The sequence below is a fragment of the Myripristis murdjan genome, chromosome 22, assembly GCF_902150065.1.
Source record: "Myripristis murdjan chromosome 22, fMyrMur1.1, whole genome shotgun sequence".
Classification (NCBI taxonomy): Eukaryota; Metazoa; Chordata; class Actinopteri; order Holocentriformes; family Holocentridae; genus Myripristis; species Myripristis murdjan.
The window spans coordinates 22,396,705-22,415,916 of NC_044001.1; the positions used below are offsets into that span (position 1 = coordinate 22,396,705).

General features: G+C 44.5%; 1 protein-coding gene and 1 long non-coding RNA gene across 3 annotated transcripts in view; one reads left to right on the plus strand and one right to left on the minus strand.

The window, feature by feature from the left end:
• myt1lb (myelin transcription factor 1-like, b) overlaps positions 1-19,212 on the plus strand; it is a 100,091-nt gene that overhangs the window by 50,016 nt on the left and 30,863 nt on the right. Inside the window, exons 5-6 of the mRNA XM_030045121.1 lie at positions 14,055-14,520; positions 17,617-18,763. Of these exons, the coding sequence (XP_029900981.1) occupies positions 14,055-14,520; positions 17,617-18,763 (1,613 nt within the window). The remainder of the gene's footprint in view (positions 1-14,054; positions 14,521-17,616; positions 18,764-19,212) is intronic.
• Positions 1,883-14,230, minus strand: LOC115354668 (uncharacterized). Of its 2 annotated transcripts, none has more exons than XR_003927788.1 (4): positions 14,137-14,230; positions 13,313-13,388; positions 12,396-12,726; positions 1,883-3,070 (listed from the first exon to the last, which is right to left on the minus strand). It is a non-coding gene; the product is annotated as an uncharacterized LOC115354668 (long non-coding RNA). The 2 variants fall into 2 exon arrangements; XR_003927787.1 differs by lacking the exon at positions 1,883-3,070 and adding an exon at positions 9,839-10,603.

A 19,212-nucleotide genomic window follows, 5' to 3' on the forward strand; every position in this document is an offset into this window, starting at 1 on the left:
ACCTCTGGTGAGAGGACAGGGAGGAAAGCATGATGAATGAGAAAGGGATCAGAACAGAAAGGTAGAGGGTGAAGCCGCGTGGGAGCATGGAGACGATGAGAGGAATGGGTTGGAAATACGTTTGTAGGCACACACGAGTGCATGCACACAGACAGTGGTGCACACACACACACACGCACACACGCGTGCACACACACATGCTCACACACACACACATTCACACACACTGGTAATGGGTCTACAGTACTCTTGGAGTGCAGAGGGAGAGACACTTAAATGCCATCTCTACAGTTGGGATGCTATTTACTCTCACGCTCTCTCTCTCACACACAAGCACGCACACACACACACACACACACACACACACACACACACGCAGTCCTTTCCACTTTCTCTACTATGTCATGCTCTCATAGCACTCAGACTGATACGAGAGCCGCCAGCAACCTGCAGAGCGGCACAATGGGTCTCAGGGTGTCTACAGTAGAAAGGCTCTACAGTCGGAGACGGTGGCAGAAGTGTGACAGAGCACTGGATTGGCGCACCGTCAGACCTCTGGTGCAAAATTCACCAATGGACACGTGGCACTGCAAAAAATGCCCACTCTGACAAGCTCTTTAGTCTCATTCCTTCTGCCTTAAAGAAAAAAAGTCCATCCTAAAAAACCTAAAACATTACCATTGTCTAAAAAGAGGGAATGGTGACTTACAATGGGATTCTGGTGCTGTTTGGTTCTTTAAGGTTGTGATTCTGTTTTTCTGTTGGTAAACTCGCCAAAAGCAATGCACATAGAGAGCAGCTGCAGTTGCCCTGTGCTATGATTTTAGCCCAATAAGCTGATAATTTCGGCTACACAGCTCCAGTATAAAATGTGCGGCGTGGTTGACATAAAACACAACAATGCAGAATGCAGGGAGGGGTTCATCGGCGGTTGTCATTGTATAAACTCATGTGGCATTAGATTTATTGTAGCAAACCTTTATTATATGTAAAAGCTCTGCACTATAGCTTTAAATAGTATTTTAGTCTGGTATTTTCCTTTAAAAATTGTATTTTTCCAAAAATGAGTGAAAAATTCTGCCAGACGATTGAGATAAGTCAGTTTGTTTCTCCTGCAGTTCCAGTGTTTCAGGAGTTTTTTGGAAACAAGTATCAGTGTCTTGAAGCAGTGTAGCACATGACTCCACTGTTGTCAAGAAAATCAAAATTCTTGAATTATGTTGTTACATATTGTTGAAATTATTGTAAGATCTAATATAAGAATAAATAAGAGCTAGTTGATCATTTCTAAGTTAAAGTTTTGTACTTCAATCGCGGGAAAATAAGAAAAAACAAATGAATTGAATCGAAAGACAGATGACAGATGGCAGGTGCATTTTAATGACCCCACCTTGTAGTTTTTCTCAGTATCCAAGAATGACCAAGGCACAAGTGTAGTTTGTGTGAGAATGTTCTGCTACAGGACCATGAGGAAGTCAGACAAGCCCTACAGTCTGAGTGTACGATGAAGAGAGCAGCTTTAGTTGTTACTGTGTTTGCTACCATTGTTGTTGACCATGTTCTTGGTGATTTGGCTAATTCCACATGTTGTTGGAGCCAACAGCAAAACCAAAAGCTGTAGGCGTAATTTCTCACCCTCATAACTGTGGACGTAACTTGACATGTAGAGATTGCTTTTCCATCACATGATTTGTCTTGGCTCCTTGCCAAGCATCCTCTCAACCTTTTGCCACATTTTGGCGCTTTGTTTTCAACTTTTGTTTGAGACCTGAGCTCATCAGGAAAGAAATCTTGAACCCAGAAGAAACACCACAAAGAAGCCAAAACATCGTTTTAACCGTTGCACATGCATTTGCCATTTATTATTTTTGTAATGTTGCAAGAAACCCGTGGACTAGGAGCACAAAAACAATGTCAAAAAGTCATAAAAACTTTTTATAGTTTTGTTGGCAAGTAAGGAAAAGGAATACTGCACTCTTTTGAAGGAATGTCTTTTTTACTAATTAATTGTGAGGAGCAAAAAAAGATCTTGCCTTTAAATGAGGAAAAATAATTGGATTGCTATTCAATTTAAGGAGATTATTTGAAAACTAGGCGCTTTTAATTGGATACTCAATTCTGTCATCAACGTTGACATCGTAATATTCTATGGACAAACACTTAGAAATTGCCTAATATTGATCACACAAATGAATACAGAATAAAACAGTAAATCCTTGATTTTCTAAGAAGTTGCAGTCGAGTACATTTAAACTCTACAAGATATTAGTAGTCAAATCATTACTAGATCATACACTTGGTGATTGATAATGATAAAGAACATCAATAGAATAATAGTCAATATATCAGTAACTCAGTCACTACTGTAGATGGCAATGTGGCACTATATAAAACAATACATTCTGGTTTTATATAAATGTCACAACTGTATATAAATGAATGAACTCAGTTCATAAAATTCCATGTTGGTGGATTCTGTTTAAGTCATAAAGTTCAAAACTGTCTAAAGTGCTCTTAGCTCGGAAGAAAGCTTAGGTTTTTAGTTCTGTTTGCTGCTCTTCTTGACTTCTTTTATGCCTTGAAGTGAATGGTCATTGTGTGTGTGTGTGTGTGTGCTCTTTTACCTACACAGGTAGAATAGGCGAATAGAAGAGCAGTTCAGAAAATTGTATCCCCTTGCTGTATTGCAGCCTTTAAAACCAGGAAAAGACAACATTTATGCCATATTGATATAATATTGATATATCACCCAGCTCTAGAATAAATTATTTGTTTAGAGGGGTATTTTTTGCAGCATGGAGCGTTGTCAGCCCAATGGTGGCAAACTACTGGTGGCTGCTGTCTGATGGTCCACTAAGTGTTTGCTGCTAAGACAGATGGTGTAATGTAGGTCCACTGACAGGGGAGAAATGCTACGACTGCTGCTGCTAACTAATTAAGCACTGATTCCAAGTCATCTCTGAGCCACTGACGGTCCACTAAATGACTGCTACAGTATCGGGGTAAAGTAGCGCCAGCTGGGCTTCGAGGGCCCTCGACTGGAGCAGCGCCTTCAGAAAAGCCTCTTCACCTGGAGAGAAAGAGGGGAGAGGCAAAGGGCAACAGATTTAGTCACCCAGACAGATTCACACATCCATATCCACATTCACGCCTAGGTAGGCTCTCTTAATGTGCACAGACACACACCAACACACATGCTAAGCCCTCACACACACACAGCCTACTTCACATGTAGAGCAGCATTCCCAGCTGAGTGCCTCTCTCCAACCTGGCAATTTCAGCAGAGAGAGAATCCGGCTAAAGTACACAGGGCGTCATGCTGATTTCACAGCAGGGGGGTCTGAATGGCAGAATGGCCTCACTATAGCCCTCGTTACTGATCCGCCAAGATCCGACTCATCTGTTTCAATAGCACTGTATCACTCACGCTTGTGTTTGCATATACAGATGCAGCCATCACACTTTTTTTTTTCAGTACACTCTTTGCTGCAGTGCTGTTGCATTGTTGCTCCTCTCCTTAGCACCATTGCAAGGAAAGTCATGTTTTTCCGAAGCAGGGCAAATGCAGAATGGACCCACTTCTACGCTAGCTTCCTGAGAGCAATGAACACACACACACACACACACACACACACACACAACACTATCTGACAGTGATGTTTTGGGTGACATTTAGTTTCTAGGCTGCACAAGATGCTCCCATAAATGAATCATGAGTAAATCTGTGAGGTGTGAATAATAGATGGGAGGAGAGGTAAAAAACAAAGGAGTGCTGTTATTATTTGTTAATAAGACACTCCGGAGCATCACTAACTAGATCTCATTACCACACTACAGGCAGGCATCGTGTGCACGCGCACGCAAACACACACACACACACACACACACACACACACACATGCAGACACACTTCTTCCCACCTACATGTACACACACCCCACATGCTAAACACATGCAGAAGTCTCCCCCCTGCATGACTATTTTTACCTGTGAAGCCTGCCGTTGCCTAGCACTCTGTAATTACATCCCACACTCTGCCAACGAATGATTAGAACCAATGATGGATGGGTTAACGCTGTCACCTAAGCATGCCTCAATGCAAAACTAATTACATGACCGTACATGTGTCATATGCCTGATACATGTGATATCCCTCTCAGCCTTCTGCCATTACTGTGGAATAGCGGTGATAAAGATGGACGACATCATACCTCTCCTGTTAATCAACAGATAAGAGATGATGAAGTGACCCCACCGCTGATTGATAGATCATATAGCTCCGTGCTGACTTGTACACTAGCACTATGACAGCGGCAGTATATGCTGGAGTCTGTTTTGTTTGGCTTCTTTCATTCACATATGAGGCACCCCCCGTGTAGTGGCACTTGACTTTGAGTTTTCTGCACTGACAGCTTTAATTAAGTGAGTCATTTTCTTTATTTTTTGCCAAAGTACAGTTGGTGATTTTGAAATAGATACACTAATTTTAAAGCATTCAGAAATAGTTTGACTTCATTGTCTGGATATCAGGTGCAGTTCTCGCTCATGGCAGTAGGAAAGACAGTAAAAATCCATTTTATGCACTTGGTAAGGTTGAAAAACAGGTTTCTGGTATCAAAGGCCTTCATCAATATAATTGATAGTGAAGACTGGTCAAAATATATATACTGCAGTTGGTTGATTGCTTCACCTCTGATCAATGCAAGGACTTCTTTATCATCATCTGTTATATTGTGAAAAAATATTGGGAGCTTTTCACTCATTACTATGCAGTTTTTGAAAAGTTGCTAAATGCAAATGATTTTTGTGCCTTTTCGCTGGTGGAAAAAGCAGAAGGCTTTCTTCACTCGATGGCAAGGAGGTTGTGTAGACTGTGTGTGCATTAGGCAATGTGGGCGTTATTTGGATGAGGAGATGGTTTGTGTATGTGTGTTTGTGTGCGTACTTATATATGCAAGGGTGTTTGTGTGCGTGTGTGCGCGCATATGCCTGGGTGTGCATGCAGACATGGGGATGTGAGGGGTTGCGTTTATGATTGCCACGACTGCAGCTGGGGCTGTGGGCTGAGTAATTGCCTGTCTTGGTAGGGAGAGCATGTTGCCGAGCTAAAAGTCAAGTGCTCTCTTCCTGCTGTAGACCTCATTTGGATTCCACATAGCTAGCTAGCAAGCTAGCGCCAGCCTTGGGCCTGTATTATTCATAGCTTGACAGATAGCTCTCACTAAAAGCATTGGAACTGGGCCAGGTGGTGGTGGAGTGACAGGGGGAGCAGTACCGCTGCACCTCACTCTCTGCCTGGCATGAGGAGAGGAGGAGAGGAGAGGAGAAGAGAGGAGAGGAGAGGAGAAGAGAGGAGAGGAGGGGAGAGAAGAGAGTATGAATATAGTAAGGAGGAAAATAAATGTGAGATGATTCATTTGAGAGAAAGGTAAATTGGGAAGACAGGGGAGGATGTAAGCAGGAGAGGAAAATAAAACAAATAAGCGGGGAAATACAGATGAGGAGACTGAGAGGTGAGCGAAAAGAGGTGAAATGGGGAGAGGAAAATCGTAAGGTCATATGAGGTTGAAGAAAAGTGTGACTGGAAGACGTGAAAGGATAGCTCCCATCATAACAGAGATGGGCGGATGAGCGCACTAACCACTAAAGGGTGAAAATGGAGAGAAGGCAGAAGCCGAGAGGAATAGAGATGAGGGGAAGAACGCATCAGAAGGAAAGGTGGAGGAAGTGAGGGAAACCAATTGAAGTCGTAGAGAGAAACAGGCCTGGAAAAAAAAAAAAAAAAAAGGAGACGAGAACAGGCAGCCATCCACCCCCGCCAAGCTCAGCAACCCCTCTGCCTCCATGTGCAAACCCAGATAAGGTCGCATTAATCAAAATCTGCCACTTCCCCTTCCAAAAAACACCCTCTATGCCATCAACCCCCCTCTGTGAAGTATCTGTCGCCGAAACGGAAATTTCCATATTTAATGGGAAAGCTTTATATCACCAAAAAAAGGAAGTGTGGGTAGACGGTGAAAAGAATGGAGTTGGTTGGATCTGTCAGCTCCATCAACAGCTCATGCACTTTAGACTGCATGTGGAGCCTTGGGGTTCATTTTATTTTGGCTGTGATGCCATTGTTATCATCTGAACAGGGTGAAGATTGGTCCCACTCCGTATATTGTAGCAACACCATAATAGCATGTTGTGTATTCTGCACCGTAGTCTCCTCCTCAGAACATAAAAGGAGTCGTACTTTGTTCCCTCCTGCATATTCATTCCAGACATGTCCTCGCACAAACCTCTAATGCAACATAAAACGCAGTTTAAAAGCATTTCAAAACTGAGGCCGCCAAATTCACAGTGGCACGCACATGCGACTTCCCTCATCATGCCTTTCTATTCGGATGCCATTTGTTTATTTTTTCCCTTTGTATTTTTCCCCCCTTATTTGCCTCCTGTGCTATTATGACAAGCCAGCAAACTACCTATCCGACGCTACCCAGCACCGGATAAACAGGTGGTGTTTACACTTTTTTTTCATCCTCTCCTTGTTTTTTTTTTCTTTCTTTCTTTTTTTTTTTATAAGCGCCTCCCGGAGGAGAGACATCAAAGGGAATAACAGATCATGTGCGGTGAGTGCAGAGCGTGCCAGGGGGATGTGGGCATGGAGGTTGAAGGTGGGTGGAGGGGAGGGGGTTGAGAGGCGGGCAGCCGCTCAGGGCCAACTCCAGGCCGGGCACATCCTGACCTCTCACCCTAACTCCCCCGCTTCCCCCTGCCCCCTCCACTGCCAACCCCTTCCACACCCCCCCACTGGCCAGCCCTCCCCTCAGAGCAGCTGCCAACTAAATTACATCAATGTCAAAAGCCCTCCTCCTCTGCTGGGTGAGGCAGAGCCAAGGCCTGGTAAACAAGACAGCAGTGAGTGGGAGACACGATGCAACAGAGGCAGGGCAGATGCTTAGGTCTGGCATACAGTCTTTGTGTTTACATTTGTTTGTTATGTTGCTCAGTGTTTCTGCCATGGAAATGTTTCCCAGTTGGTATAGATCAGGCTATAAGTGGCAAAAAGCAGCAGCACACCAATGGAACTGTCGTTTCCGTCCTCTTCGAAATCTAACTTCCTTTTTTTTTTTTCTTACTCACATCAGTTTGTCTCTCTCTCAGCTGAGCTCATCCATATAAACTGCTACTCCTGTGACAGCCTTGGCTGTGACTTGCATAGACTGATGGACGGAGTTTAGAAAGGAATTCCTTTTTCCAAAATGGCTGCTGGGCTAGCAGCTAACTAGCTGGCCTCTCTCTTTTTCTGTGAGTTGGAATGATTGATTGAAGTCATTACGCTGGTGGAGAGACTCCTTACCTGGCTAATCCAGGAGTGAATTTAGCTCTAGGATGACAGATAGCCGCATTACACCACCAGAATCTGCTGCCCGATTAGCTTCTCTGCTCAGGACTTCCTCGACCAAATTATGCAAAATGGCTTGTATGATACACATATCAATAGTCTGCCTAATCCATCTTAAACTCACAACCCTGGTATTACATTCATTAAAAAATGTGAAAACACAAATGCTAACTGCACATAATGTGCTATATCAGAGATCATTTGATATGGCACATCCTTACACTGTATAGGCTAAATAGCAATGCATAATACATGTCATTCGTCAGATGCATGTTTATCCAAGGAATGCATGTGCCTATGCTGGATATTTTGTTGAAATTGAACAACTGTGGCCCTTCAAAATAAATCTCACCAGACTGTAAGAGAACAGACGACCACAGAATATCAAGCACTGAACTTCCTCATTCGTTCGCACCATACCACAGAGGCTGCAAAAGCTTTTAGGCATCTCATCTGGAGCAGCCGCGAAACAAAATAGCCCACTGGCTGGACAGACCTGACCTGTCTTATCCCATCTCAGGCATCCTCGTTTCCAGCCCTACCGCCCACCACTAACCCCCAACCCCCACCACAACCCTACAGCTCCCTGGTGGGGACAGTATCACCAAGGCACCAAGAAACAACCTCTGAGGGGACTTTTTCCTCCAATCAAGAGGCTTAGTAGGTGGAAGATGTGGACAAAAGGGGCGGTGGGGCAGTGGTGGAGGTCTTGGAAGGGAAAAGGGAGAGGCAGATCAAAGGGAGGAAGATGAGGCTTGCCTTACGGCTGTGATGTTTGCCCTGTGCGAGGCCCACTGGAATCGCTGCTAGCTACTGTATCTTAGTCATGTTCAGGCCGGGGCTTAGGGCAAGCTCCAAGGCTCTTACTGGACTCGGGATAAAGAAGAACCCAGACAGACAGTAGGGGATATAAGGACACTGACAGCATGGGTAAAGCAGCAGGAATCAAGGCTACGGGGGTGGGGGGCTACAGAGAGAATTTGACTAATGTTGAGACTGGGTTTATTAGCTGCAGGGTGAAAATGTTAGGGTTGAAGCTGAGCGGCCAACAACAAGCTTAACAAGCGAGCTGGATCGCATGTCTGTTGTTTGTCGATTCCTTTGGCTATTTCTGTGATGCATCAGCTGGCACACATAAAATACACTGATGCATTGTCAGGCAATGGTTAATTTCTGCTGTTGTTTTGGTGTTTTTTTTAAACTAGGGCTGTCAGAGTTGACGCATTAATGGATGTGATTAATTTGAGGACCCTAACATGTTTTTAAGAAATTAACGCAATTTAACATAACACTTTGACCCACTTTGACCCTTAACCCCATGCATCGTCTCACAGCAGATGTCGTGGATGCTGCTAGCAGCAAGCTTGTGAGTATCGGCAACAGACAAAATGAATGCCAAGACAGCCCTTGGCCCACTAGATGGCAAGTTTTCTTTCAAGAATCTTCTCATTGGATCTCTGGACAGAAATAAAGTCATATGGACACACTGCAACATTAAAATGTTGTTCTGTCAGAGCATATCTAGTTTAAAATTAAAACTAAATGCTGCACATTTTTGTCTAACTTACTGCTTCAAATAGTCAAAGTACGTTAGTGCCAGGGGTGAACAGGAATGAAGAACATTTACTTGAGAATTGTACTGAAGTCAATTTTTCTAGTATGTGCACTTTACTTGAGTATTTAAAATGTGCTTGGCCACACTTAGTGTGTCACTATACGTCATCCAGCTCTGAAACAAACACAACAAGATATCCGCTTTCCAAGTAAAACCATTTTGTTAGCAAAGCGCAAATGACTAACTCAGTGGTGTTAAGTATATTTGTGTAGCAAAGTTCTTCTACAAGCAAGTCAGAGGTGGTCAGTTAGGTGGTTTGAGATAGTTACGAGGTTCTGTTTAAACACTGTGAAAACAATATGGCTAAAAACTATAAAATGTACGTTTGAATACTCAAGTTATTTTTATAAGGGAGTACTCCAGTGCTTTAACTCAAGTAGACTAAAGTACAGGGGTTGTTTCACCACTGGTTACTATTAGCAGTGGTGCTGCTGAACCACACTTGTGGACTGCATAGGGGGCAAATCTGTCAACACATCAAAACTGAGCAATGCAGTCACTGAGTGGATTTCCATGGAGTGTCAACCCATCAGCATTGTTGAAGACAACAAGCTGAAAAATATCATTACATCAGGGAATCATATGAACCCCCTTGAAGACCACCAGTTGTTAACAAAATACAATATATAACACTGAAACACCAAGGAAACAAGTGATTTCACACATTTTAAATATGTGACTAATCATGATTAATGCCTGGCTACCTTATGATTAACGCAATTCAAAAATAAAAAAAATAATCATTTCACAGCCCCATTTTAAACATATGCAGACACATATAAAGACTGCACTTATTACATGAGCATTTTTAACACTTAAATCCATGTGAGAGTACAATTTCAGTGCTGCAACACTCATTTCTGCTCCCAAACATTATACAAGTTTCACTGACACCGAGGATTATTTTGATACCATGGCTATGAAGTAATATTTTATGAGTTTTAGGACAAACTGACAGTCATTCCTCTCTCTGTGTGTGAATGAGCCGTAGCAGCTGATATGCGAGCCGGAGCCTGAGCCGCCAGAAAACGCCCCAAATTGCAGCGTCTGCCATGCACTGAGCCTCCTGCACCAAGACACTGTCTTTTGTTCTCCTCTGCTAGCAGGAGAAGCCTGACAGCTCTGAAATGATCCTCTCTCTCCCTCTCACTCTCACTCTTTCACACACACATGCACACACACAGACACACACACACACACACACACACACATTCGCCTTTTCTTTTCAACTCCTCTATTATATATTTCCCAATTTTGTGCACACATAAAAGACGTATAATACACACGTGCGCAGGCGTACATGCAAACATGCACAGAAACACATACATTCTCCTGTCTGTCATGCTCCCGGCCTCTATTTTTTTTCCCTACACCTCTCATTTTCTCATTCTCTCCCTGTTTCTCTCTCTCTCTTTCTCTCCCTCTCCCTCTCTCTCGCTCATTTTTCCTGACTGGCTGGGAGGATGGCGAATCCCTCATGGATTTCTGGAGGGTATCACCATGGAGACGGGGCTCTGCCACACGTGTCTATAGATCCTCCTGCTGGATAGGGGGCACAGCCAGAGGTGGTGCATTCCCTCCATCTCTAGTGTGCTCTGCAGAGATAGAGAAAGAGAGAGAAAACAATGAGCACGGTTGTGGGAACCGGTGAGAAAGATAGGGGAAAATGGAAAAAGAGACTGGTGGAAATATAGAGAGAAATTGGTGTGAAAGCAAGATTGGGGGAATACACACTAAGATATGATTCAGAGACTGGGTGGACAGATAGAGTAGATGGATGGATGGCAAAGGAACAGGTGAGACGGTGATGAGTGAGAGCGGCTGATCAGAAGGAGGATCAGAGGGGAAGAGAGATAAGTGAAGTGAGGATAATTCAAGGAGTTGACAGAAAGAAATCATGAAAGGGAGGAAGAAAGAACTGGTGAGGTGGGTCTGGGCAGATCCGAGGAAGCAGCAACAGCAGCCTCATCCCACTGTCAGGGAGACAAATAGCGCGTGATGCTAATGACTGGCTAAAGCTTTTGCCCCCGCTGAGAACAGCCGCTAATATGACTGCTAATAAAGGCGCCGTGGTACGCTGTCGCATTCCAGCAGTCGCTCAACTGTCGCCCAAAATTAGCCAAACGGGAGCTCTCCTTCTCCTGCCTCTCAGCTCTCTTACCTCGCATTAATGCTCCAAAAATGGGCCCTCTCCGTAACGTTCCCGGAATGTTTTTTCAGCATTAAAGGGCCACTTGTTCACACCGTAATAGAATTTGTTCCATCTTGTAATGCCGAGGATGCCCACTCCATAAAATATGAAGTGGTCTTTTTGTGAAATGAAGCTCTTTTCTTCTTTGATTGCTAGCTCTCATACAGCATACTCCTCCTGGAGGATTCTGCGATGCTGCCAGGGGACAAAAGAGAAAGCAAAACTTATAATGCTGTTTTTCTCCCCCTTTTCCGTTTTTCTCCCCTTTTTTGTCTGCACTACAGAATTCCTTCTTTTTCTATAATTTATTTAATTAAATGTCACTTAATTACTTATGGAATTTTAATTGCCATGCACAGGGAGTGGGATGCACTGCCAGTGACAATGAGCATTGTAGCCAAGGTCACGCTATGACGGAGCCTGGGAACGTGGGATGTTGGAGCTGAGGAGGCTTCATGTGGCTTAGTCATTGTGGGACTCGGGAGGGTTGGGGAAAACACACCTCTCGCAGTGTCACAGCAATCTGACAGCTCAGGGACAGAAGGACACCTGAGTTTTTATGTATGCAACACCCCTTGTAACAAGGGTTATTAAAAAGTCATGCATGCAGTCATCGGGTTGATTTAAATGAACTGGAGTTTTAAAGCGGTGGCCAAATCGTGCCACTGGTTGGTGAGCTACTGTAGGTGGTACTGTTTAGGTTTTAAAGCGTGCTCCCTCTCTACCATCAAAAGTGATATTTGTTTGTCCAATTCTGACTGCACTTGACTTCTTTTAAATATCCAATGAAAAAATAAACAACTGAGCATTTATTATTTGCTTTCCATTAGCTGGTGTTGCAAAGCAATTAGCATCTCAACGACTGTGTGTTTTGAAATAGTGATTCAGGTGCAGAGGAATTAATACCTGTCAACCACTGAACCATAACATGCTAACCACCTGGTATTGTTGCAGTCCCCAGCATCCGCTGGATGCTGTGAAAAGACTCCTAGAAAGACCATCCAAGACACAGCAACCGAGGGGGAGAAGGAGAGGACAGAGAGGGAGGGGGGAGGAAAGGGCACTATTTCTATCTGACATTCCCAGACCACTTCTCTCTGTCCCTGTCTCCATCCCTCCTATCCCTCCTACCCCTCCTGCCTCCCACTCACCTATCCTCCTCTCCTGCCAGCCTGCCTGCCTTGGCAGCCGCTAACCTGCTGGGACCAGCCCTTGATTTATTTGGAGAGGGTCCCGGAACGGGGGCCAGGATGAGTGGCATTTTAATGTGCTTTTGAGATGTTTGGTCACAAGCACTATTGATCACAGTGCCGCAGCGCACCCCTCCCTCGCTGTCCCGCAGACCCTCACACTGCCCTGGGGGAGAGGTCTGGCTGTCAGGCAGGGAATGAGTTTCCATGTGGGCTTAGATTAATGAAATGAGGCCCCTGGTTGCGGGGGGTGCAGGGGGTCAGACCATTAAGGAATCCCTGGGCTGGGCGAGATTGAGCCTGCCAGCTGACTGGACGCTGACTGACTGATGGACGTCTGCAGGAGAGAGAGAGAGAGAGAGAGGGAGAGACAGAGCACAATGGATGGGATATTGCAGGGTTCTGGGACATGCTGCATGTTACACTGATTCAAAAAAAGGGAAAAAGGAAGAAACAGCAATGGATTCCTAACACTGCAATCCACCACTCTACAATGAGCAGACAGTCATTAACTAACTACGGTAATGAGGTTTTTCCATAGCTGCTGCACTACCAAAGCAGAACACATTCACTAACATTTTTTTTCCTTCTTCTTCTCTTACACTGCCTTGTGCCATTCATTCACATCAGGTCTTACACTAAGCAGTGCAGAGCCAGGGAAACATCCAGAGGTTGTAAAAATAGGAACCAGGGATATTTCACAGCTGAATGAACATGCCCAAAGCGTGTTTAGCTCTCTTACACTCACGCCTGGACAGGGAGTTTATTTGATGGCCAAAACACTCAGCAGAACTCATCATGATTCTGGCTGTGTGGGTGCTTTTGTTCAAATGTGCCAAGCATGCACACGGGCGCACACCAATACACACTCACACGCGCACACGTCCTAAATTCACACCCATACACATACTCACACAGCTTACATTAGGGCCCAGGTAGCAGCTCCAGGCTCCCAGAGGTTTGATGAGTGAAATGGATTAAGCCCCTGTGATCAATAGCCTGAGCGAATACACAGATTATCAGATTATCAGATTAGGATCTGTCCCCCTGCTGCCAAGGGGAGCCAGCGAATACATTAAAACCCGAGGTGCCTTAGCAAGATTCAATTAATCAGGCCACAGGTTGTCTTTCCCCCCTTGAAGTTAATTCCAGAGGAGCCGTTCTGTTTTGCTTCTCTTAGTATATGTCATAGCAAGGGCATATCAGTCTGCAGAACAAAGTGTTTTGGCGGGGTGTGCACAGCGATTTTCTTTTGCCTTGAGAATAAATTGGTGTTACCTGAAAAGAAATGGAATTTTACACTTTGTTCCCTTAAAAAGTACATATGTTACCCCCTGCAATTGTTTTCTTCAAGAAGGGGAGTGTTTTATTGCATATTGTTCAATAGTTAATGATTATGTGCGCAATTAAAGCTGATTAAATAAAGTTTAATTTTTATTCCACCCAGGTACTATAACAAACCATAGTTGAACCTTGGAGGTATTGCTCTCTCTCTGCAGTGAGAGGCTGAGGGAGTGCAGCGCTCCAGCACTGCTGTGTGCGGTGCATCGCCTCCAGACTTCTAAACCACGGCACAGAGGCCTGAGTGCAAATTAACATTAGCGTTTGTGGCTAGCTAGGTGGAGCTAATGGCTAACGGCTGCCCTCTTTATCTCTCCTCTGCAGTGTGTACGGCTGCCCTCTGGCCAAGAAGAGGAAAAGTCTAGACAGAGAAACCCTGGAACCTTCCCCCAAGAGGAACACCTACCTAGATGACATGGACAACTCCACGATGGAGGAGTGCTACGAGACAGATGGGACCGAGGAGATGGATGACAGGGAGGAGGAGGAGGAGGAGGAAGGAGCGGTAGAGGAGGAGGAAGAGGGAGAAGTGGAGGAGGAGGAAGAGGAGGGATATGTGGACTACAATGTGGAGCAAATGGAGCACGAAGAAGGGGAGGTGGAGAGAGCGGAAGGAGAGGGGGAGGAGGAGGAAGAGGAAGAGGAGGTCGAGGTGGAGCAAGAGGATGAGGAAGAGGGGGAGGAGGAGAGGGTAGAGGAGGGGGAGGAGGAGGAAGAAGAGGAAGAGGAGGTGGAGTATGAAGAGGGGGAGGAGGAGGAAGGAGAGCACAGTCAAGGGCAAGGTGAGAATGTTTCTCATTGTATTGTGATAATTACATATTACTGGATGTTCTGCAAAGCATGCTAATTAACTTAAATGGCTAGAAATACATAAGAGCCACACCAGAGAGCTGCTCTGCTTTCAGTCTTATTAGATTTTTAAATCCATATCCTCTTCTCTGCTTCAACATTTTTACAACTAATTTTCAGGTGTGGCATTGTTTTTTATTGAATCAGAGTTTCTTGCTCCCATTTTCGGCGGGCTGAAACAAGTGTTCTGGAAGAGCTGGCAGTGATATTCAAAAGATCGCCTCTGCCATTGTGTTTCGCACTGGAATGAGATAAAAGATCTATAACAACATGCTGAAATTGCAGCATTGCCGAAGACATAAAATGTATTATTCCTACAGTGATTGGTTATTCCTTTGATCTCGTTTGTTTTATGTGCAGTGTATTTATTTATTTAGTTATTTAGGCTTTTTTTTATTTATTTGTGTGTGCTTTTTTTTTTCTCAAAACCATCTGTATGACTGGCTACTGCACCTGAAACAGAATTGTTAGTGCTAAATCAAACCTACTCACCTGGAGGAGAGGTGCTGCCGTTGTTCCTGAGAGCATGCACCCTTTCTGGGTTTCTTTGACTTTTTTAGAGGCTCTGCGATTCCCAAAACATTTAGGGCTTTTCTTTAAATTGTAGGGAAAAATCTTTATAGGAACCAAACATGCTAAACTGCTAAAAGTCTAAAGTGTGACTATTATTTGGTATGTCATAGAAAGGGTTGGAAAAAAGATGTTTTCTCAAAAAACAACAGACACCATCATGGCGTTATACAACGAACGAGAATCTGAAGTGTCCTTAGAAAAAATAGAACCCCAAGACAAAATGTGAATCTAGTTTGAGACTGAGATTTGAATACTGGGAAGAATATGCTATTTCTTGGGTTAGGGGAAGAAATAGCATATTCTTCCCATAGCCCCTGCCCCACCCCCCCACCTCAGTGTGCCCAACACCAGATTTGGCAGGTTTCTCTCCAACAGATTCTGCTTTGCACCCTCACATTGCGATTGGACCTGACAGTGCCTTCAAGTTCAATTAAGAGTGAAGCTCTGAAAGAGGAGTGTGTTAACCCTGTTTGGCGCGTGGCTCTACCCACTCAAAGTGTTGATGCGGCGTCTCAGCCGCCATTCTCTTACTTCCTCGTCGACATGTGAAAACATCTCCACGGACTGGCGTTCATTAGAGTTCACAGTCAAGAGTGTGGCCTTCACATTGAGATGGAGGACTGTTGCCACCCTCTGCTCAGTATGTCAACAACCTGACAGCGTCTCCTACAGGCAGTAAATCATTACCATTTGCCTTCAGTAAGAGCCACTGGCAGGCCACAGTGCATGTAGGTGTCACTGGGAGGCATGTGTGTTCCAGTGAGTTTTCCAAATCCCCCTCAGCATTGCGCTCTATTGTAGCTGTTCTGCCTTCTTGGAACATGGGGACTTCATACCATTTTTTAATCTGCGTCATTTTTCCTATGAAATGTAGATAAGTCTTTCCATATGCGTCATTACCATTTTCCTCATGTTCCTCAAGACAGAGGTGCTGGATGGTCGCTAGGGAGATTCCAATCTCGTAAATGTAATAGAGGTGGCATTGTGAAGAGCCTCTTGTTGGTTCTTGGTGACATGCACATCGCTGTAGCTAATCCAAAGCCAATTCAGGGCAGGGCAGTCTCTCTGTTCCCTCCTCAATCTGTTTCGCTTCCATATCCCCTTTGTGTATGCTGATTGCTCTTCAAATTGCTTCCCTGTGCCATGTTTCATACCATCAAAAATTAAACCCCTGGTGCTGTAGGTTTCTGTAAGAAGCGTTCCTCTGTCAAAATATGTGCCTGGTCATTCGTGACTGTTCTGTCTTTGCAGTCTAATGCCTTCACCCAGTATTTTCAGTGTCAGTGTTGTGTTGCACTCATTAGACGTGTGTGTGTGTGTGTGTGTGTGTGCACGTGTGTACATGTATAGGGATAAAAGGTTTATGCAGGCTTTATAGAATGTAAGCTTTCCTAACAGCATTGTTTACCACAATTGTTGATGTATGCATGTTCATATGAGTTTTGATTTCTTTATGCTTCATATTTTCAACTTTTGTCTTATGGAAATGGCCAAGTTTGCATTAATGTGGCTATAGTGATTACAGACAAGGCTTTGAACCAGGCAATAATTAATATTTCATCACAGACGATTACACTTCAGTAGTGTTTTGTCAGGTGATTTTCTCACTTCTCAAATCAAAGTCACATTTATTATTTCTGTGTGTGGGCCTCTGGGTTCGTTTTCTCTGCAGGAATGTAAGTGGCAAATGTGACGCCAATGTGAGCGATGTGCTCTTGGCGGTTTAAGGCGGAAATGTGAAAGGAGAGATTGGAAGTGCTCCAAAGAGTGAGTGCTTGAAATTACTGACAGAAGAGGTTCAGTAACCTTTTGCAGCCTGTCAGAATCAATTAGGCAGTGAAAGGAATTCTAAAGATACTGTTGATTGAATGAAAAAAGGACTTTGCCAGGAAACGATGAATAGCGAGTGACAGGGGTTCATCTTGTTGCAGATGGAACACCATATTATCTCTTACTTTTTAGACTCCATAAGGTACAATGTTAAAATGCTCCCTGCAATTCAAAGATTTTCTTTCTGCACTCAAATGTGTTTTACTTTAACTATACAGAACAATGAGTATAATATAATCTCATTTGCAACTATTTACAGAATTCCTCTGTAATATTTTAAGTAAAATAAAGAACTTGAATGAGGTCTCTTTCTAAAGAGCTTCAAGATTAAGGGATAGCATATAAGTTGTCAAAGATATAGTCGTTGGTTTAATTTCTCATTTACTAAGGCATGTTTCTCTGGAACTTTCCCAAAGCACTATATTTAACTTCCTGTGCTGATTCACAATTCAGTACACAAGCTGCTGTTAAGACTCTCAAAGTAAATTATTAGGGGAAGCAAAGAGTTCCTTATCCAATTTAGATGGACCAAGCCCAGAAATCTGATTTACCAGTAAAATAGAATGACAGAAATGAAATTACAAGACGTTTGTTCTTTTTTCCAACAGAGGACGATCTGATGAGCAGCGGCGAGGGTGGCGAGGGCGATGGTGGTGGCGGCAGCAATTCCAAATCTGGCGCGACAGCAGAGAAGGATGATAACAACAACGATGAGTATGAGAACTACGATGAACTTGTGGCCAAGTCGCTGCTCAACCTGGGCAAGATTGCAGAGGACGCCGCCTACCGCGCCATGACAGAATCTGAGATGAACAGCAACTCCTCAAACAGTGCTGAGGAAGAAGAGGAGGAGGAAGAAGAGGAAGAAGAAGAGGAAGAGGAGGAGGAAGAAGATGAAGAGGAAGAGGAGGAGGAGGAAGATGAGGAGGAGGAGGAAGAGGAAGAGGGGGAGGGGGATGAAACACAAAAGGGTGATCTAAGTTTGGATGTGGACAGCGATGTGGTTAGGGAGACAGTGGACTCCCTCAAGCTGTTGGCACAAGGCCATGGGGCGGTGTTGTCCGACAACTTGGATGGACAGGACTATGTGGATAGTACAGCTGAGAATGGAGAAGACAATGACTGTGCCCACAATGGGGGAAATACACACAATGGTGGTAATGGACAAGTTAAGACCACCAGCAACGGACAACTAGAAGACAGCGATGAGGAAGTGTGCCTGAGCAGTCTAGAGTGTCTACGGAACCAGTGTTTTGACCTGGCCCGGAAACTAAGTGAAACAAAGTCTGCTGACCGAACTGGGTCTTCCCAGCAAAATCATTTTTCAGGTGGGGATGCCCATCAAATGCCCCACAGTCAGGGCTACGAGGATCTCCACCAGAGCCAGGAGGAGAGGCGGACTCTTGATAGGAACTATTCAGACATGGTCAATCTTATGAAGCTGGAAGAGCAACTGAGTCCACGCTCCAAAGCATTCTCCAGCTGTGCTCAGGATGACCGATATCACAGCAACCACCGGGATTTCGATGAGGACACCACCTCGGTGACATCAGACCGATCAGAGGAAGTGTTTGACATGACAAAGGGGAACCTGTCCCTGCTGGAGAAAGCTATTGCACTAGAGTCGGAACGCGCCAAGGCCATGCGGGACAAAATGGCAGCCGAGGCTGCCAGGAGAGATGGGGTGAGGTACCATGAAGACCAGGGCCCACGGCATGGCTATGGAGTTGAGCGTAAAGCCCGGCTACCCGATGGTATGAAGAAGCCCTTCTACCATAAAGGTTAGTGGGTCTTTCAAATGCAGATAAGTTCAGATGCATGTCAAGCTTACTGAAACCTCTTGCTGTACACTTTAGATGACCTTATACATAACTGTGCATTACAGACCATACCTACACAATAGGAGACATGTTTACCTCATTTAACTAGCTCAGGTAAAATGTTTCTTTGCCAGTGTTCGGCTCTGTATCTCTATCCTGTATTGCAGACTAGACAGCCCACGTGTATTCTGGGAACCTCACTATAACCCCAGGACAAGCTTTTTCAGCCAATTTGGAAATTCGCATCTCGGTAGCAGCGGGAGCGGCAGCAGCAGCTTATGTTGTTAAAATAGGCCAGCATGGAAACATCAGAGGGTAGGCTTGTCAGGCATAAGTAATGGCAATCTGCACGGCCTGTTAGGACCGCAAATCTCATCCCTGCGATGCAGCTCGGGGTAAAGCTGCCTATT